The 18,471-nt window shown below is 39.7% G+C and overlaps 2 protein-coding genes across 4 annotated transcripts in view; one reads left to right on the forward strand and one right to left on the reverse strand.

Annotated features, from left to right (window-relative positions):
* tacc1 (transforming, acidic coiled-coil containing protein 1) overlaps positions 1-10,346 on the reverse strand; it is a 35,380-nt gene extending 25,034 nt beyond the window's left edge. Inside the window, exon 1 of one of the 2 annotated variants that reach the window (XM_051414089.1) lies at positions 10,188-10,346. Coding sequence is in view for 1 of the 2 variants with exons in the window: in XM_051414088.1 (XP_051270048.1) it covers positions 96-166 (71 nt within the window). In the remaining variant the exon portion in view is untranslated. Of the gene's footprint in view, positions 1-95; positions 377-10,187 lie in introns of those variants that run through there. The other variant, XM_051414088.1, reaches the window with a different exon arrangement.
* Positions 10,347-13,297: 2,951 nt separating this feature from the next.
* LOC127372091 (neuronal vesicle trafficking-associated protein 1-like) lies at positions 13,298-18,329 on the forward strand. Of its 2 annotated transcripts, none has more exons than XM_051415459.1 (5): positions 13,298-13,500; positions 13,833-13,966; positions 14,273-14,389; positions 15,933-16,043; positions 16,937-18,329. In XM_051415459.1, the coding sequence occupies exons 2-5, from the start codon at positions 13,838-13,840 to the stop codon at positions 17,135-17,137; spliced, it is 558 nt and encodes a 185-aa protein (XP_051271419.1). In that variant the 5' UTR covers positions 13,298-13,500; positions 13,833-13,837; the 3' UTR covers positions 17,138-18,329. The 2 variants fall into 2 exon arrangements, with proteins under 2 accessions (XP_051271419.1, XP_051271418.1); XM_051415458.1 differs by having other exon boundaries at positions 13,300-13,500; positions 13,813-13,966.
* Positions 18,330-18,471: the final 142 nt, after the last annotated feature.

Consider the following 18,471-nt stretch of genomic DNA (forward strand, 5'->3'; position numbering starts at 1 on the left):
GCCTCTGGTTCAACTGTAAACAATACAAACAAGTCAATGAGTTGTCTCTAATGCACTGTTAAATCTGCATCAAACAGGTGAGTGATCTGACTCACATGACACTGTTGGCGTGACTCCTTGAGCTGGCTCGTCTGCTGCCCTTCTTCTGACTTATATTGCCACCCATTTTGATCTTCCCTCTGTGCAGTCGATGGATAGACACCGCCACCAGTGTGCTTCCCTTAGCTAGTAGGCATTACTCTCCTGCACTCCTCTGAGACTCTTCAGTAGGTAGCAGCGGCGCTCTGCTGTCAGATTCTTTTCTCTTGACAGGTGGGTCCTCCTGTCCCTCCCTCCTCAAGTCTCCACCCTCAACCTAACTGCACATACTGGAAGTAAACATTCAGCAGCTGATACTGTACCGTAATAAAATTGGGAGGGATCAGCTTGTGTCCTCTCTGCCTGGTTGTATTGGGTAGAAAGTCTCAGCCATAAAAAGATGTTGTTGAGTCATGAGATAAAGTTCCTGGGTGAGGATGTGGCTCCGGGCTTTTGAAGAAAGCTGGCTTGACCAGTTCCTGACACTGCGAGAGCATTCATTGGAACACTGGGCCACTGTTCTTTATTTATAATTAAATTATGGAAAACGTGAAGTGATTCTAAGTCCTTAAGGGCAAAATCAGCTGATTTCAGTTCTATTCATGGTCAGCTGCGTGACTGTAATAAAAAAACAGTAATTGAATCTCCTCTGTTTTACTGGCCATGTTGGAGTGTGTTTCTCAGACTGAATACTAGAGTGTACACGGGTTGTGAAATCTGAAAAAAAAAACAAGCAGTGCCAGTGCAAATTAATCCTGTAAAGAGAGAATACACTTTCACTTTTTCTCCTGAGGCAACTCTAATGCAGTTTTCCTTGAATTGCACTCTCACAGGCAAGTGGAAACAAGTCTGAATTTGGGTTTTGTGACAGACAAGAAATTGTGTTGTAATCCTTGTGGTTGCTCAAGACTAACCTCAGCTGGGATAGCAATAAAACAAAGGGAGGAGGAACGTTTTGGCTTGAAGTAAGTTAAAAGAAGAAGCCGGTCAAATAGGGTTGAGCTAATTAGAGAAGCCACAGGTGTGATGAGACTTTTGAAAGTTAGAAAAACACCTGGAAGTTTTACACTATCACTAAAACCTACTGCTGCAATGTCTGACTCTCATAAGGACATCTTGTTTCCCATCCCTTCTAGCTCGGAGCTGTACACAGGTTAAAGTTAAAGGTCAAGGAGCAAAAAAATGTCATCCCCTTTCATACCGCATGTCACAACACATACACACACCCAATCACACACACTTGTAAAAAACACTGTTGTGTGCTTCGTTTTTAAATGAGACAAGGAAGCAGGGAGCGTCTCATCTGCAGATAACAGAGGTATGTTTCTACTGTGAATGAGTGTTTCAGGTATTTAGATGTTTACGTCCTCAATAACAATCTTGATAGTTGAGATGAGTCAAGGTTTAATTTACAGATAAAGAACGATCAATTATTATATAATGTCATTTTTTAATACAAGAGTTATGTTACATTCAGTATGTTACACTATAAGATATTTTTAAAAAGACGTTTTGGTGTGGGTCGGAGATTAAATGTTTTGGGTGTGGAGAGAATAACAAGTAGCGAACAGCACTGCTATTAATACTATCCTTGTAGGAAATATAATATGAGACTGTCAGATAAATGTTGATTCAAAGCATTTTTGAGGCATTCACTGCCTCAACTGTTGTTAATGCAGTCATTCCCTAGATAAAGAAAAATGTTTCTGCTACACAAGATTGTTCATTTTTCTTACTTCTCACATATTTGCTTTTTCCATCTGAAATACAGAATAAAACACTTTCCAAAAGTTAAGAGCCACTGTATTCACAAAGCTGCTGAGCAACTTTTACTGAGGCACAGACAGAACACCAGAGCTACAGGATGGGGTTGGTTGCTATGGATGACAGGTGAAAATAACTCAACTGAATTAAATAAAATGAACTCAAATAAATTAACTTGAATTTAAATCAGTTTTCATATTTAAAACAAAAACAATGCTTTGTCTGAGGAAACCTCCATCCCTTGGTGATGTAATTTAGCCATATTCTACAGATAATCTGTCAATAGCCATGAAATATGGTAATTATTTTATGTACATTTAATAAATTGTCAAACAAATGTGGATCTTATGAGCATGTTTTTGGTTTGATGAATAGATTTCACAGAATTTCCAAGTATTCAAGAAGTTACTGTTTGACATGTCAAAAGACCACCACTCACGTTGCAATATTTGGAACATGTTTTTAGAAGTTCTGCTTTGTGAAACATGAAATGAAAGCAACACAGGTGGGAAATTAATGATATACAGTAATAAATTACTGTGCTTATCCTAACTCATCTGTGCAGATGAAGCCTACACACCGGGACAAACTGTTTTTTAATCATCTTTCATAAATGTGGTATAAATGGTAAAAGTTGAAATGGACAGTGTAAAATATATTTTGTGCAAATAAACACAATACAAACTTTATTTTCCAATAATTTGAATGTACATTTAATGTATGCCCCTTCTAAATAACCATTGCTGAAGTGCCATTGCTAAAGAATGCTGTCATTTTTATTGTTTCTAGTTTTATCCAGTATAAAATAAACTGAAATGTGTTTTAAAAACAATTTCTCTGCGTGTTTTTTTAAACTTTAGAATTAGCAATCATCGTTTACTACTTTGTCTAGTCTACTTTCCTATGAGTACAGGAGAGAAGTCCATTTCAGTTCAGAGAGAGAGAGAGAGAGAGAGAGAGAGAGAGAGAGAGAGAGAGAGAGAGAGAAGGTTAATTAGGAGGTAGGTAGGAGTAGGCCCATCTCAAATCTGGTGTGGAACTGCAGTGCTGTATCACATCAGGGATTAGAAAGAGTTTATGTTAAGCCTGTGTACATAAAAACATGTTGATGAGATTCTGGTTCCATATTATTGGTCAGGTTTGGATTGCTTGAGCCCAAACTGTTGTTGAAAAGACGATTTGATTCTACAAAATTATCTTTTTTTATATAGAATATTTTAGAGATATATTTAAGGTTGAGAAAAAGAAGAAATCAGTTTAAAATATTCATTGAATTAGGGCTGACAAAAATAGTGTTTTTAACTACAACAAAATGGTGAGCCATGCTTTAAAAAAATGTCCTACACACTTCATTACTTCACATAAAGAAAGTAGAAACAAGAGTTTATCCATTGATTGAAATTGTTGTATGGGAACGTTCTGCTGTTGCCAGTATGGCTCAGCTTTCACAGTGCTCACACAGACACACAGCTCACTTATCCCACCTGGTGGTTGTCGGTGCGCCCTGCTGCTATTACAGGCATCGGCTGAATAAAATAAAGGTCCCACCTCCCAATTGCTCAATTGAAAGGAGTGACATCAGCAACAATTACCTCAGTTACCATGGCATTATGGGTGAGAAACACACCCAAAGGGATAAACATTTAAGAGTAATACAGGAAGGGAAGGAAGTGTGAAAAAGAGGATTTAATTTCACAGTTAACAGGAAAAAACACAGGAAGACAGAAAAAAAAAGAGGAAATAGACAATGCAGAGATCACAAGATGACCAAATATGGGATTAGGCATGTACTCTTTGGCAAGTCTGGATACAATAGAGGAATACTTAAGTACTTGAAACGGAATTAGGTTGAATATTTTTTATTATTGATTCACCTATAAAATCTATAATATATCAGGAAATAGTGAAAAAGCCAGTCACGTGTTCTGAGAGCCCAATGTTACGTCTTAAAATTGCTTATTTTGTCCGTCTAACTAACCAAAAGATATTTAATTTGAAATGATATATGAAAAGCAGCAAATCCTCACATTTGAGAAGCTGGAAACAGCAAATATTTGGTGTTTTTGCCAAATAATTGACTTAAAAGATTAAAATAATCGATGAGTAGCCAACAATTGTTGTCAATGAATGTCCTTTTGATCAACTGATTGCTTAATTAGCGTATTAACTAATTGCTGAGCTACCATTTGGTTTCGAGAGTAGCAAAATATGGAACATTTTACATTTAAAAGCAGTCAATATGGGGTTATATGGAGGACAAAAAAACAAACAAAAAAACAAAACAATTTAGTCTGCTGTTAAAAAATAAATTTTATTGGTAAAGTATTTCATGAAAAACTGCCATGCTCAAAATCTTGAATTATTTATTCTTATTGTATGTATTTTTATGTTATTATAATTTGTACTCCTTGCCACAGTGGCCCAACAAGTAGGCAACAAGGCCATGTTTAGACAGACAGGCAGCTCCCTCATGTATTCATGGTAGATCACATTATAGCACAAATGTCATAATTCTAATTGTTACCTAATTGAGACAGAAAATGAATTTACTGCCACCTTGATGACTTTCCTTTGATGACTTTTATGATATCGCCAAGACAGCTTTCTGAATCTGAATTTTCTACATTGTATTTCATTTTCTTAAAGCAGTGCCAACACCGTCTAAAACTGGATGGTGCACTTTGTTCTGAGACAGTGATGGTCTTCACACAAGGGTCCACACAGGACTGCTGTTTTATCAGACAATAAGTGGTTCATTGTTTATTGTTAGGGCACGAAGAATAATACTGTTATGCCACATCGAACAACTACTGTGTACTATGTCAACATGGACTCCTATTTTGGTTTGAATTAAGAACAAGACAAGACATCTGATTTCTACTTTCTGTTTACAAATCAAATTCATTTATGCACTACTGAAAATTGATGAATACTGTTGCAATCAACCATTTATCAATTCTGTTATTGTATCAACAAAAAGAAACATGTCCTCATATTAGACCATTTCCTGGTTTAATGGTTGTTTTCAACCTAAACAACTTCGGTGTGGAAGACAGCCAAGCGGAAAAGGGGCGAGACAGTGAAAGAGAGGCTGTCTTTGGGAGTAGGCCTACATGTGTTGCTGGTATTAACTCGCTGTCTTTGTGTCGAGAGACTGACACTTTCACCATGTTGCTCTCTCTGCTGCTGCTGCTGCTGCTGCTGGTTGTTCCGGCCCAGGCATCTCATTATTATGGGACAGTGATGAGCTACTACCCAAAAAACGCTAATGCAGCCGGACCTATCACGGACCGCAAAGTTTTGTTCTAATCCAATTTATTCACCTTTTGAAATTTGACAATTTAAATAAAATGCTAACAGCATTTCTGGGATGTAGAAAGAACAGTACCTTCCATCCTTATAAGTCCTAGGAACAATGAAACAAAGGAGATTCTCTATATTTTTAAATGTACTGTACAATAAAGGATAGCATTACTTCCATGAGGTTCCATGAGAATGCCAATTGTCTGTGCTGCTGTTCTGGTGGCTTGACAAAAAAACAATGATTTATTAACACACTTTAATACCTTCAACGTTATATATGCCTATAGTATATGAGTACACTCAGATTCTGTGTAGCACAGTAAAAACTGACTCTCTCATGAACTTCCACCACAGGTTGTATGGTGGTAACTGGATACATAATATTAAAAATGGCATCATAGCGTGGAATGCTCTGACTCTGGTGGAGCTGAGGAACCGGTCAGACACCGGCCAAGCCAACAGATCACCTCAGACTACCTCAGACTACCATACTACCAGCCGTCAGGTAAGCCTCCTCACTGTTTGTGTTTCTGTCCATTAGTAATTTTATGTGTTTAAAGAATTGAATCTGTGACACGTTTGGCTCAATATATCCTTTACACTTTAGGTGCCTTACGTAGCCTAATTACTAGTAAGAAACAAGGTTAGATGAAAGGTGTTTGTATTATCATCTGAAAATGTTGGGTGTTTAGTGTTTAGTCCATTATCTTCACACACTGACTCCAAAACTATCAATGACATCAGCAAGTTGAACTGATGAAATTAATCTGCAGCTCCTGCTGCATTTCATTTTGTGGGATAAACTGTCACTTTTAAAAAAGAGGGGAAAAAACCCAAAACACCAGACTGATTGTTTAATTCCCCTATAATTAAAATGGTTGTGCTGAGTAAAATGGATAAAATTACTTCTTCATAGGAAATCACCTTCTGCTGGCTTCGGTTCACGTTCAAGCTTAAGTTAAAAAAAAGTGTCAGCCATAAGTGTACCGGTGAAAACGTTGAGGAATAAGTGAGTCACGTACAGTATACAATTCAAAAAATGAGATCGCCATTTGACATCCAACATTTACTTTGGCACAGTTGGCTGCCTTGTTCATGTTTAACATAGAAACTAATGCAGGGGGTTGCACAATGCTTACATGTTTCTTTTTATCTCTCTCAGAGTTCCTTCTAAGTGTCAGAGAGATTTTAACCTGTTGATGTTTGACCCTGACGGAGACGAGGTCAAATGCAGAAATGGAAACGCATCATTGTTAGAGTGTGATCTCTTCACACAACCGTCTGTTCTCAATCTGTCATCAGTGAGTAGCCAAAGATCTCGATTAATCTCTTGGTTTTTTACACTAGATGTGTTTTAGTCATAGCTCAATGAGTAACCTTTGACCTTTGGGACAAAAAGACCAAAGTGAGAAAACAACAGAGAGAAAGAAATTAAATCCGTGTATAATTTGTTCTTTTCATATTCAATTGAGATTCCAAAATCGGAAAATGAAAAAAAATGAATGAAAAACGGTTTGTTATTTCCTTATTCGTTTATGAATCTGATACCAAAAAACATATAACGGTTCATTTTTTGTACTTTCGATTTATTGCTCAGATCAAAAATAGGAAATTAAATAACGGGCCACGGATCGATTTTGATATACATTTTTTTCGCTTTGTATGAACCGGAAGTTATTGTCTTGTGTCCGATACATGTCTTTTTCGCTTAAGGTCATCAATAGCCTGTTAAATTTAAACGTGCAAGGTCAGCTGCTTTACCTTCACTGTAAAGCAAAGTTAAGTTAAAGTCATGTTAATTAATCTCTTCTTTTGCTGCTTGTCTTTTTGTGGAAAATCATAACACAGATCATGATACACACACACACACACACACACACACACACACACACACACACACACATATATATATACTGTGTATATATATATATACACACACACACAGTGTGCTTGACTGATTGACTCGCAGGATGTTGACTACAAAACAGAAATGAATAATGGTGAATTGACCCACAGACTGAGTGTGATGATCTTTGAGTTACAATAAGTGATGGTTATTATATTGCACCAATAAGCTTCAGTGATGATTGCAAGAATAGCATGCCGGTATCTTTAGTGAATCAGATCATCCTACTGCATAAATCATACATCAGTAATAGCCCAACTTTACACATGATCCATAATAGCAAAATAGAAATGCATGGCAAAAATAGCATATTGTCAATATTTTAGGGAACCACCAAAATTAAACAAATTGTGTTTCCAGGGGAGCTCACATCTTGTTAAGAGGAGCCAAGATCCCCCTGGCTCCCCTGTAGGTCGCACCCTGGATATATATTCCAGATAAGTTATATAATTACATTGGTGTTGATTGTGAAGTGCATTGTCATGCAATTTGTACATGTTGATATTTATGTTCCCCAGAGGATAAATCCTAATGACTTTGGTGATCCGCTGACATAACTAGCAAATGTTAGCATGCAACAGATGAATTACTCTCCAAGCCTTATGTTTTGTGAATATGCCCTGATCTCTAAAATTGATGAAACAATGTGAGAAGGAAGTTTGTTGGCTCTTTGGTTGGACTGCTCGAAGAATCAGATGTAGATGAGATGTAGACTGTAGATAATCTCTCACGCCGCTGTGCCACTCTGTGGATGGTGGGGAGAAAAAGTTGTCCAGGCAGGTTATTCTGATCTGTTTTTAAGTGAAGCCTGACATCAACTGGTAGACTGTGAACACTACTAGAGTCTGTGTACTGTAGGCCTTCCCTCCGTGTGTGAGAGCGACCACACAGTAATAGTAAGAGAGCAACTCTTCCATCATCATCATTCATAGTTTCCCTACACAGAGCAGGATGTCATTCATTTCTACGGCTTTCCATCATGGTCAAGGGCTGGGCTAGCATCGCTCATTGGAGTCTGTAATTTTGGAAAATGTACCTCTGAAATACAGTTGAGTGAGGAAAACGTCATGACGGTTTCACTATTTAAAAGACTTGAATAGCAGTTGCGTGTGTTTAGAGCTCGTCTGGTGTATTGCGTTGCTCAGTGCTGACCACAGCTTGTTGGACTTCGAAACGGCAGTCACAACGTGTTTATCAGAGTGGGTCAAACAGCAGAGTGAAGTCCTTGTGTAATATACGGTGCACATATAAACAGCCACAAAAAGAAAACAATAGCTCTGCAGACAGATAGGCGTCCTCTCTTTGTAGTCCACTCCATATAGTATGTAATGTTCCTCTTTAGCCAAGTTGCATTTGTGGTGCACAGATCAGAGATGAATATGGGAATGTATTAGTATTTTTTGAACAAAACCTTGATGCCTGTGTGCTCTGTTGCATGCCACTGTTGATGCTGCTGTACATATTCCCCAGTTTATAAATAGCATTATTATGTTTTCGACGTCTATTTCAGTTGCAGACAAAATCACCCCTCCCAGCCAGACTCTACTCTCTTTCATTTCATTTTATCCAGACCCTGTCTGTCTGCCTGGGTCTGTCTGTCTGCCTGGGTCTGTAACTCTGTGTTATTGCAGCCTCAGTCTGTGCCTGTGATCCCATTGAGAGGCACAAGACCAGAAGCGACGCAAGTCTGAGAAACACTCCTGTGTTGACTCAACTTCTCCCCTCACCCCCCCTCCCCCTACTTCACTTCCCGGCTCAGTCAGCCCTCCGAGCCACGTCCGTCCACACCGGTGACCGAGCCTCTATAAATCAGAACAGAGCACACAGGCTGAAAACACTGCAGCAGATTGCACTATTTTAAAAACTTGTTTGTGATCCTTGGGAGGCCGTCAAGAGATTCCAGCAGTGCACAAAAAGCACTTGTTGGATGTTACTGCTCGTGTGAGGAGAGGTCAGGAAGTCGGGGGTTTAAATGCTTCTAAAAGTTCACAGGTCATCCAGCTTGATCTTTTTGGCTGAAAGGAAATGATCTTCATTCCAGCCACATACCAATGTGAATTGTATTTTTACTTAATGAAGCCCACTCTTTCAAAATCCTCCTTTTCATGTTAGGAAATAAGATTACACTATTTGGAAAAAGAAGTTATGATTTGTGTAAGAATAAAGTGCATTATGTAATCCTATTAAAGCAGTCATAAGGCTTCTGTTTGTGTATTTGAGGGTGAAACGGCCCTTCCCACGCCATGTGTCTCAGTATAAATACCACACAAATACCACAACTGAATGGAAATTCCAACAAAACTATGGCTTCCTCCTGGCAAGTGACTCAGTCAGAGCCACTGTTGAATGTCTTCCACCCCCGGCCCTTCCTGCTCCGAGCCCCGGACTCTGGGTGTGCCTCTTCCCTGTGACCTCATCCTCCCAGAAAATCCTCCAGAAATCTCAGCAGCACAATCGCTCACATGATGCAGCCTCTGTGCAAGCAAGTTGTCCACAATAACAAACCGGCCAGTTTATAGAAAAACATCTGACTTAGCAGTGATGGTGGTGCCGGCGCCCCAGCGTGTTCATTCAACCAGAGCATGAAGCAGAGTGTGTGAGTGTCTGTGTGCAGCATCCTGTTTATACAGCCTGGTTACTGATGCCTGCTGTGGGAACTTAAACTAACCAAACTTTGAGTCTGAACCTTATTGTTCTTGCCTAAGTTCTTGCCATTCAAATCTTTGTGACTAATTCTTCCTCAAGAGCAACAATCTCATGTGGGCAGACATTCAGTAACCTGCCTGTTACTGTGAGCCTTCACCAAAACAGCCTCCATGAGCAGAGGTACTTCTACCATACATCACACCCACCACAAACTGCTGAGTAGACAAGTGACAGGAGTTATAGATTCATGAAAAGAGGCTTTGTGTTAATGCAAAAGACAATAGGTTCCACATGGCAGCTGGACTTTTTAAACCAGACACAGCACATTCAATGAGTCATCTGACATACTGTCCAAACTTCAGCAGATAAACACCAGAAGTTAACTAAAGCAAACACAAACTCTACTCAAAGCACACAATGATACGAATAACGGGTACACCTGACAGGCAGACTGGCTGTCACACTTTGAGTTTCAGAGTTTAAATCATACCTCGACTTCTCTGAGAGCTGACAGGCCGTGACGGATCTGCTGGGAGGTTTGTGTCCTTCACAACACACTGGATGGAAAAGTCCGTGGTCAGTGACAGAGGTCCTTCAGGGAGTCTGTGCTCCGACTGCTGTTGGAGGGGCTGCTCTCTGAGTGAAAATACTTGTTCTCTCTGCGTGGCGGAGCTTAGTCCATGTGGCTGGATGGGAAATGGGAAATGAACTTTCTGGGCAAAGAGCCAAGAACAGAGTTGGTTTTAAAGACACAGCAGTTTACAGTGCTATATAAGGTTTTGTCACGCTTTACTGTGTAAGTTAAAGGCATGTTCATCTGCTGTATTTATCAGTTCCATGCATACTGCTGAGTTTATGTCCACTCTTACTTAATGCTATATACTTGTGTTTTAATGATCATTTAGCATTGAAATAGACTAAAAGGGCTGTATGCAGCGTCGCCTAGTCATATTGTCTATCAATATTATAGCTTCAAACTCACAACTTTAGCTGAAATCTACATTGACACTTAAGAGAATTTTCCTCTTTCCGTGGTGAAAAGAAGTACATTTACTCAAGTACTGTACGTAAGTACAACTTTGAGGTGTTTGTACTTTACTTTAGTAATTTTCTGCTACTTTATGCTCAAACTCAGTAGTGATTTGATCTAGCCAAAATCCCCTTGAAAATGAGTATTATTATATTGAATTTAAATGTCCAGCATAAATGTAATGAAAAGGAAACATCTGTTCAGTTGCTGCAGTGCTGCTCTTTGTAGTGCTATGGTGCCTGTTTTTAGAGTTTTTTTTAATCATAATTTCACAGTTTATAGTGACGTAATGATCACACTCAAAAAGAATCATCACACTATTCATAAGAAACAACCATGGGCTGTAAATAAGTGAGCTGGTGTCTCCCTCTAGTGTTTTTTCCTGAAAAGGCAACTGCAGCAGAAGGCCCTGGCCCACACCTCCCGGTTACCAGAAACTAATGAATAAATAAAATAAGAAACAAGTTTGCTTTATCACTTAATATTTCCTTACTTTCAGACTGTGTGTTTGTGCCAGTCTGAACGCTATAAATAAGAACCAGCAGCAACAGTCGCTTGCTGAGATCAGATTATGCACTTATGACTGATAATATCTATATAAGAATAACCATATCTGACAGGGACTTCTTGAATAGTCCATATGTATTTTTAACGAATTCATGAATGTTGTTACTTTACTATATAATGCTGATATTTCTAAATTGGAATCCAGAATAAATTTCAAACACTAATGCTTTACTACACCCAGGGCTGGTAAAATTTCACATATAACAGTAAAGGAATACACTTCCAAGCTATCAAACTGTACCCCTGTACAGCCACCTCCTCACCACACCATATTTGCTTTCAGGAAACACAATGACTTCACCTCTCCGGCCACAGGAAAGAAAATCTGATAGCTAATGACTTTGTACCATTGACTCATCATCACATACTCTTTATCTGCAGCAAACAGCATCACGCGGAGGCACTGCAGCTGTCACAGAGCCAGAAGGCCACATTAACAGTCCACCAAAGAGCTGTAGTTTCTATCTAAATATGAGCTGAGATCACTGTCACTTTCTCTTCTGCTACTTCCTTCTCACAAGGGATTAACACACTGGACTTGATCATTCATGCATCCTCTCTTCTAACCCCCTTTCATTCACTCTGTAGCCTGGCAACAAGCTACTAGATAATATGCACTGACACAGGTTCATTTCACAATGTATAATGAGGAGTCATATAAAAGACTTAAGTAAAGTCAAAATGTTGTGTATTTTTTTCTGGGATTATTATGTACATGATGGGAAGTGTTTTTATTAAAGGTCCAGTGTGTAACATTTAGGAGGGTCTATTGGAACTGAAAATAAGAATCGTTGTGTCTCTGTTACCTTAGAATGAGCTGTTTTTATCTACAGAGGGAGCTGGTCCTCTTCTACGGAGGACGCCATGTTGAACCGCCATGTTTCTACAGTAGCCCAGAACAGACAAACCAAACACTGGCTCTAGATGGCTTTTTTTTGCAAGTTTCGCAGCCACTATAGTTCCCCCTACATGCTTGGAAGGCAGTACTTAGTTGGTAACAATCTGCAACTTCACTGCTATAGATGCCACTGAATCCTGCACCCAGCCAGAATTAAGACAGGGTTGAATCAGTGAAACACTGCTCTCCAGCCTGTTGTCAAGTTGCTCTTTAAACCTGCAATAGCCTACCTAAAGTTTCTGGCCACTTGAGTCCAATATTCACTCTCTTTTTAACTCTTTTTTTGGTCTCTACCATCTCTTGGGGGAAATATTTGACTCCATAGCTCCTAAATGCTCCACTACGTTTACCAGGTAGTCTTTAACTGTGTCCGGTTAACTGTTTGGTGCCGAGCAGGTAGTGAACAGTGAGCTTTTAGAGCTTTTTTTGCTGAAAACAGCTGCCTGCTGCAGCTGAAAACAACGCTTTGAGAGCAGTGAGAGTGAACCAGGACAGTTGCAGCCGGGCAGCTCAACAAAGAGCTGAAACTCACCATAAAGCTCCATAAAGCTGAGGGGAGCTGCAGATTCAGGTGATGATTCTCAGAAGGTGCATCGCTATGTGCAACACCTTTCACCTGCCACATTGTTTTCACATTGTCATTTGACACAACATCCTGCCAGCCAGCTGACCAACCATGCTCTAAATCAACATTTTTCAGGAAACAATACTCTCAAACACTAATCTCCAGAAAGCTTAACATTTTATATGAATTTATGTCAGTTTATCTTCCATTAAATCTGCAACAACCATAATGAATGCAAAGACAAATCTGTTAATTTTGCAGGACACACTACACTTACTGGCAGTATGCTAACCACATATTGAAATGTCCTACATGCACACTCTGCTTTTGCACTGCCAGTAAAAAAAACCTTCTTAATAAAGACAAAAAACCCCCCAAACAACAACAACAACAACAACCCAAAACAAAACAGGATTCCCTCAATAAAAACATTAAGTACATTCAGATTGATGCTCTACATCTTTTGCCGGTAATGGGCTCCAGCTCCTGGGTTTACTGCCACCGATCAGATGTATGGATGGCTGTGATGAGGATGTTACATCACTTGCAGTGCAGCCAGACGCCAGCAGCAGCATCCAGCTCGGAGGTAACGCGGCGCACAAACCCAGCTGGCCATATTGTGCACCAGCTCTCCGCAAATCGGCTGCGTCACACCTAAAAAAACACAAAAAGCAGCGCTGGAGCAATAAAGTCCGCACATCAGGAGAAATTCGCTCTTTTTAAAACGGTCTTCGGCTGAGCTGGTAAGTGTTCGGATGCGGTAAATCGCATATATGTTTTTTTCACGGTGATGCATCAGTCCCATTATGTCGAAGCCTTGCGTGTCCTCTCCTGCGCTTTTGTGGTTAACAGGATTTCTCGTGGCCCACAAAGCGCCTCACACCATGCACATCGTTGTGTGGGATTTGTACTGCTGTTTGCATGTGTAACAAAACAAAATCACAATTTCACACTATGTGATTCCTTGAACGATTGATGTAATCACAACGGAAGAGAGAATAATCGTTAATGCCTCACGTTGAGGAGTACTGAGCGCTTGTTTTACCCCCCCTCAGGTTGGTGTTTTTTCGTGCAGGGAAAATGGTTAAACTGGGGAATAATTTCAGCGAGAAAAATAACGGGAAGGTGGTTTCTGAAGACGGATTTGACACCATCCCTCTCATAACACCATTAGATGCCAGTCAACTGCAGTTTCCTCCGCCAGATAAGGTAAGAAGGATTTTTTGTTTGATATTTTTTCCCATTGATTAGGAGAGTCACAGCCAATCAGTGATTTCTGTAATTATGTCATCCCAATTAGTCCAATTAAGCTGGTGAAAATGAAGTAAAACTAAATTTTTTTGGGGGGGTAACCAATGATCTTTACAGATCTACTGTTTCTTTATATAGAACAATACAAATAATGTTACCCATCCTGCTTCTGTGAACTCTCATTTCCTCCTAAAGCTATAGCTGCAAGCTGATTGGATCTTCTCTCATGTAGGCTACATGTGCATGTTATGTGTTTCCTACCAGGTGGTGGTGAAGACAAAGGCAGACTATGATGGTGAGAGCAAGAAGGGAAAGCTACGATCTCCTAAAATTGCAGAGTTCTCAATAAGCATCATCGAAGGTGTATCCGAGCGACTCAAGGTAAGAATTATGTCGCTGCCATCATCTCTGTTTCTTACATCATCCCATTTCCAGTATCTCTTACACTCCTACACATCCATATGCCAGGAGAGCAGACAACTCTTGCCCTGCAGCTCAGGACATTTGTCACCGCTGTCATAATATTCCCCCTCTCCAATCCAAGTTATACCCGTCTTTGCTCGGGCCACCTTCATCTCCCGTGTCCTGTGCAGCCTGTCATCTTGTCGGGCTACACAGGGAGACATAATGCACAATGATTCACTTAACCCCGCCCTGAAACCCTCATTAATTCAGCTGCTGCCATGGCGATGGCCTCCAAACGGCAGCATCTCTCCCACCTCCCTCAACGCCCCCCGTGGCCGGCAGCCGTTCCCACCATATAGAAGGATTAAAGCATATGCTCTTGTGAAAGAAAAGATCATAACGCAATCCACATCTTGAGTTGGGCTGACTGAATTGCATATGTAGAAGACTTCCTTGCATACTTTAAAATTCATAAAACGCATAAAACGTGTTCTGCATGCAGACTTTGCAGTACTCTCCCACCACATTCAAAATCAACAGATGAAACCGTCCCTGTGAGATGTGTCAAGCTTCCTTTAATAGTGGAGCTTTAATTCTCAAACATCTGAAAGGCAAGGAGGCACATCACTGTCTCAGAGAACACAGCTCGCATCCTCACATCGGTGCTTTGAAATGCTGCAGGCAGCCCTTTCATCGCAGATAGTCTCTCTTTCATAATCTCCTGTTGCTTTGCTTTGTACATTTCGTACTGTCTGCTCTCCTGTGCAACTGCAGGATCCGTACAGACAGATAAAAAAGATATCCTTTTTTTTTTCCTTTTTTCTATTAAATTGATACATGCTGTTAACAATCTTATCAAACCTGTGCCAAACATACTGGGGAACAATATAAAAAGTGCTCATGGCACCTTGCTCCCAATCCAAGAAATGTTCAGCACAGCATGCATTAAAAAACAAAACATTTTCACTGTTTATTACAGAAATAGAAAAGAAATCTCAGCTGGTACTTGAAATGATCAATTTCTACACAAGCAAAGTACCATATTCATTCTTATTGACTCATAAATATAATTTGCGCACACCTTGGGGCTCAACATCTTCGGCAATAATGAGGCAATTTCTCCCACACCTCGTCTTATACCCCTTCCCAGGGGTCCCCCCTCCCGAAACACCAGTGGCAGTTACATAACTCCCCTGAGAGGTGAGAGCTGGGCAGTACAGATGGTCACACAAGCTATTTTCTAGTTGAGTTACTATATGCAGAATGTCCTGTAGCCCTGACTGGGTCTTAGTTACTGTTATATATACATCCACATATTTAGATACATCATTTGGTGTACAACTCGCCTACACCAGTGTACCTTTCTTATTTGAATTCTGCTGCCTTGCACCGCTGTTTCATCTGTAATATAAAGAAAAGAGAAAACAATATGAATAAAATCTTTTGAAGACTTTTGATTTCTGGTGTCCTTTAGCAGAGCTGTCACACAGGTCTGATGATGGGGCTGTGTCTCCTTTAGGTGACCTTGCTGGTGATCTGTGCCCTGGCCTTCCTGGTGTGTGTGGTGTTCCTGGTCGTCTACAAGGTCTACCAGTACGAGCAGCCTTGTCCCGACAGCTTCATTTACACGGTAAACACTCATTTTTTACCCTGATTGACAGCGATCATTTTGTTTTATTGTTACCTGAGTCAACAAATGTTCTTTAAGCATTGTTTTGAAAATGATACATGAATTAGGTTTATTATACAGAAAGTATGCCATATAGATTAACCATATAGACAGACAGCCTGTCATATAATGGTGTTTATATTACAATTAGTTGCAATGAAGCAAAGCATTTGCAGGCCCCCTCAAATCTACCCTTTGAATATCTGACATTCATTAGATAGTTATAGAACAAATTTAACAGTTTCCTGTTAATAGGAATGATCAGTTAGAGAATAATCTTGTATTTGAAGGTAGACTATGTAACTTTCAAGATTATAAACAACACAATCATCCTCTTACAAAAGAAAAGTTGAATTAATAAGCAATAAAATGTTTACTCAATCTGGTTTATGCTATCTTAAACAAACTTTAGATCCAGTTTGCTGTGTGATGGACATGGTTGAGTTATTACTGATTTTGCAGACTTTATGACAATATTACACTTGTGTTACTCTTCCAGTAGCTTAGCATTTAGCTATTTGCTTAACAGTATCATTTAGCATGTCCCACAACTGTCGCTTGTCGTGGCTTGTTCGGCAAAAGTTACATGATCTTGCTATAAAATGGGGTTTTACTCATTTTCTATATAAACCGTATTCATTTTCATAGACACCTGTAGAGATTAGGGAATTTTTTTTTCCAATCTGTTTTTGATATTAAGCGAGAGCTTTTGTCATCCATATGCAGTTTCTTTCCCAGAATTCCATTACACTTTTCCCAAATTATAATTTTATTACCTTGTGGTTGTTTTTCTTTTCTTTTCACATTGTCTCGTCTGAATATTCTCAATCTCGTTCTCTCTCTCTTTGGAGCAGCAAGGTCGCTGCATGCCGGCTGGGATGTACGGCAACTATCCCCCTCAGGGCCCTGGGGGCCGCGGGCGCCTCTTTACCCTCATCAACCACTACAACATAGCCAAGCAGACCATCACCCGGTCAGTATCACCATGGATGACCATCATGTCTGAGGAGAAGGTCACCCAGCAGGAGACGGAGACTGCCCAGAAACTGGCTTAACCAACCTGGGCTCAGGAGGTGGTCTCACCTGCTGCAGGAAATAATAAATAATATGGTTGTGCCATTCAAGCAAACCTCAGAGTCCTGTGGCTTTCTGTGGGTGAAAAATCAACTTCTCTTACCTGAGGTGCTCTGCTGCCTTGTTGATGTAGTTTGGTCAGCTGATGTACTGTAGCAGGAAATCTGTGGAAATCTTGAGCGTTTTTAGCAAAGCAAGCCTTACAGTTGGGTGGATTCATGGTTTGTTTGAATAGCATATGTTATTATTTATTCACACTTCTAAACAGAGTGGCAAATGTGTAGAAAAAGCCACAGAAATACAAACAGACACACACACACACACACACTGTCTTTGTACATACACATATGTAACAGAACTCACTTTAGTACTCACATTGTGAAATGACTGTGAACCATCTCGTGTCTGCGTCGTTTGTTTTAACGCACATGCACGCACGACTCTAAAAACAATCATTTTGCTTTGAACCTCTTTTCAAATACTTCAAGTACTGATAGCGCATGTCAGACCTTGTGAGGTCCAGCAAGTGGTAACTTTTTCATGAAGTGCCGAAGTTTGCAGCGTATTTGCAACCAAGGTTATCTGTGTCAAAATATTTTACTGTCATGGTATTGTGAATAAATGAGGCTTGACCTGGAGGAAACCTTTTAACCAGCGGAAAAAAAACTATTTTAATGGTGTTGTTTTTGACGCAGCCCATACTGCTCTCTGCATATAGTGCTGTTAAGGAGTTTTTAGTATTTGATGCATCAAATCTTTTTAACCAGCATTAATGATTGTCTCCATTCATTTGAACTCTTGTGAACACCATGTGCTTTTCTTTGCCAGCTCCACAAGACTTAGTTAATGGTTACTTTTCATAGCATACATTTTATGCTACTGTATTGAATGTTTTTGCATTGCTAGTGAAGACACTGTATTGTGCAATGCTTTGCATTGATTAATGTCACCATAGATGGCTGTTGGTAGCCATCACAGATACTAGACTTAGGTTGATGTAGTGGAACAATCTGACAGTAGACGCTTGTCCTGTTGCTTTTTTCTGTATTTGTCATTTAACTTAAACTGTCACAAATTATGTACCTTTTTCAAACAATGTAATGATTACCATTGAAGTGCATTTGCTACATACAAATGTTAAATGAAAAACTGAAATAAAGTGCCCACATTTCACATCAATGTCCAAGTGGAATTCATGTATGGCTAACAACATAAACTATTTCAAGAGTAAGTCTTGTCAGTAATGCTGAAACTCCCTCAGTGCAGAAAATAAATACAGTTAACAGCTCCAGTTCCCTTGAGTTAAGATCAAAGA

The sequence above is a fragment of the Dicentrarchus labrax genome, unplaced genomic scaffold (assembly GCF_905237075.1).
Source record: "Dicentrarchus labrax unplaced genomic scaffold, dlabrax2021, whole genome shotgun sequence".
Lineage (NCBI taxonomy): Eukaryota > Metazoa > Chordata > Actinopteri > Moronidae > Dicentrarchus > Dicentrarchus labrax.

Bases quoted from the DNA above. Each gene is read 5' to 3' on its own strand.
- LOC127372091 (XM_051415459.1), top strand. From the start codon at position 13,838: ATGGTTAAACTGGGGAATAATTTCAGCGAGAAAAATAACGGGAAGGTG. The intron at 14,390-15,932 runs GTAAGAATTATG...TGTCTCCTTTAG, and splicing joins GTGTATCCGAGCGACTCAAG to GTGACCTTGCTGGTGATCTG. The intron at 16,044-16,936 runs GTAAACACTCAT...TCTTTGGAGCAG, and splicing joins CCGACAGCTTCATTTACACG to CAAGGTCGCTGCATGCCGGC.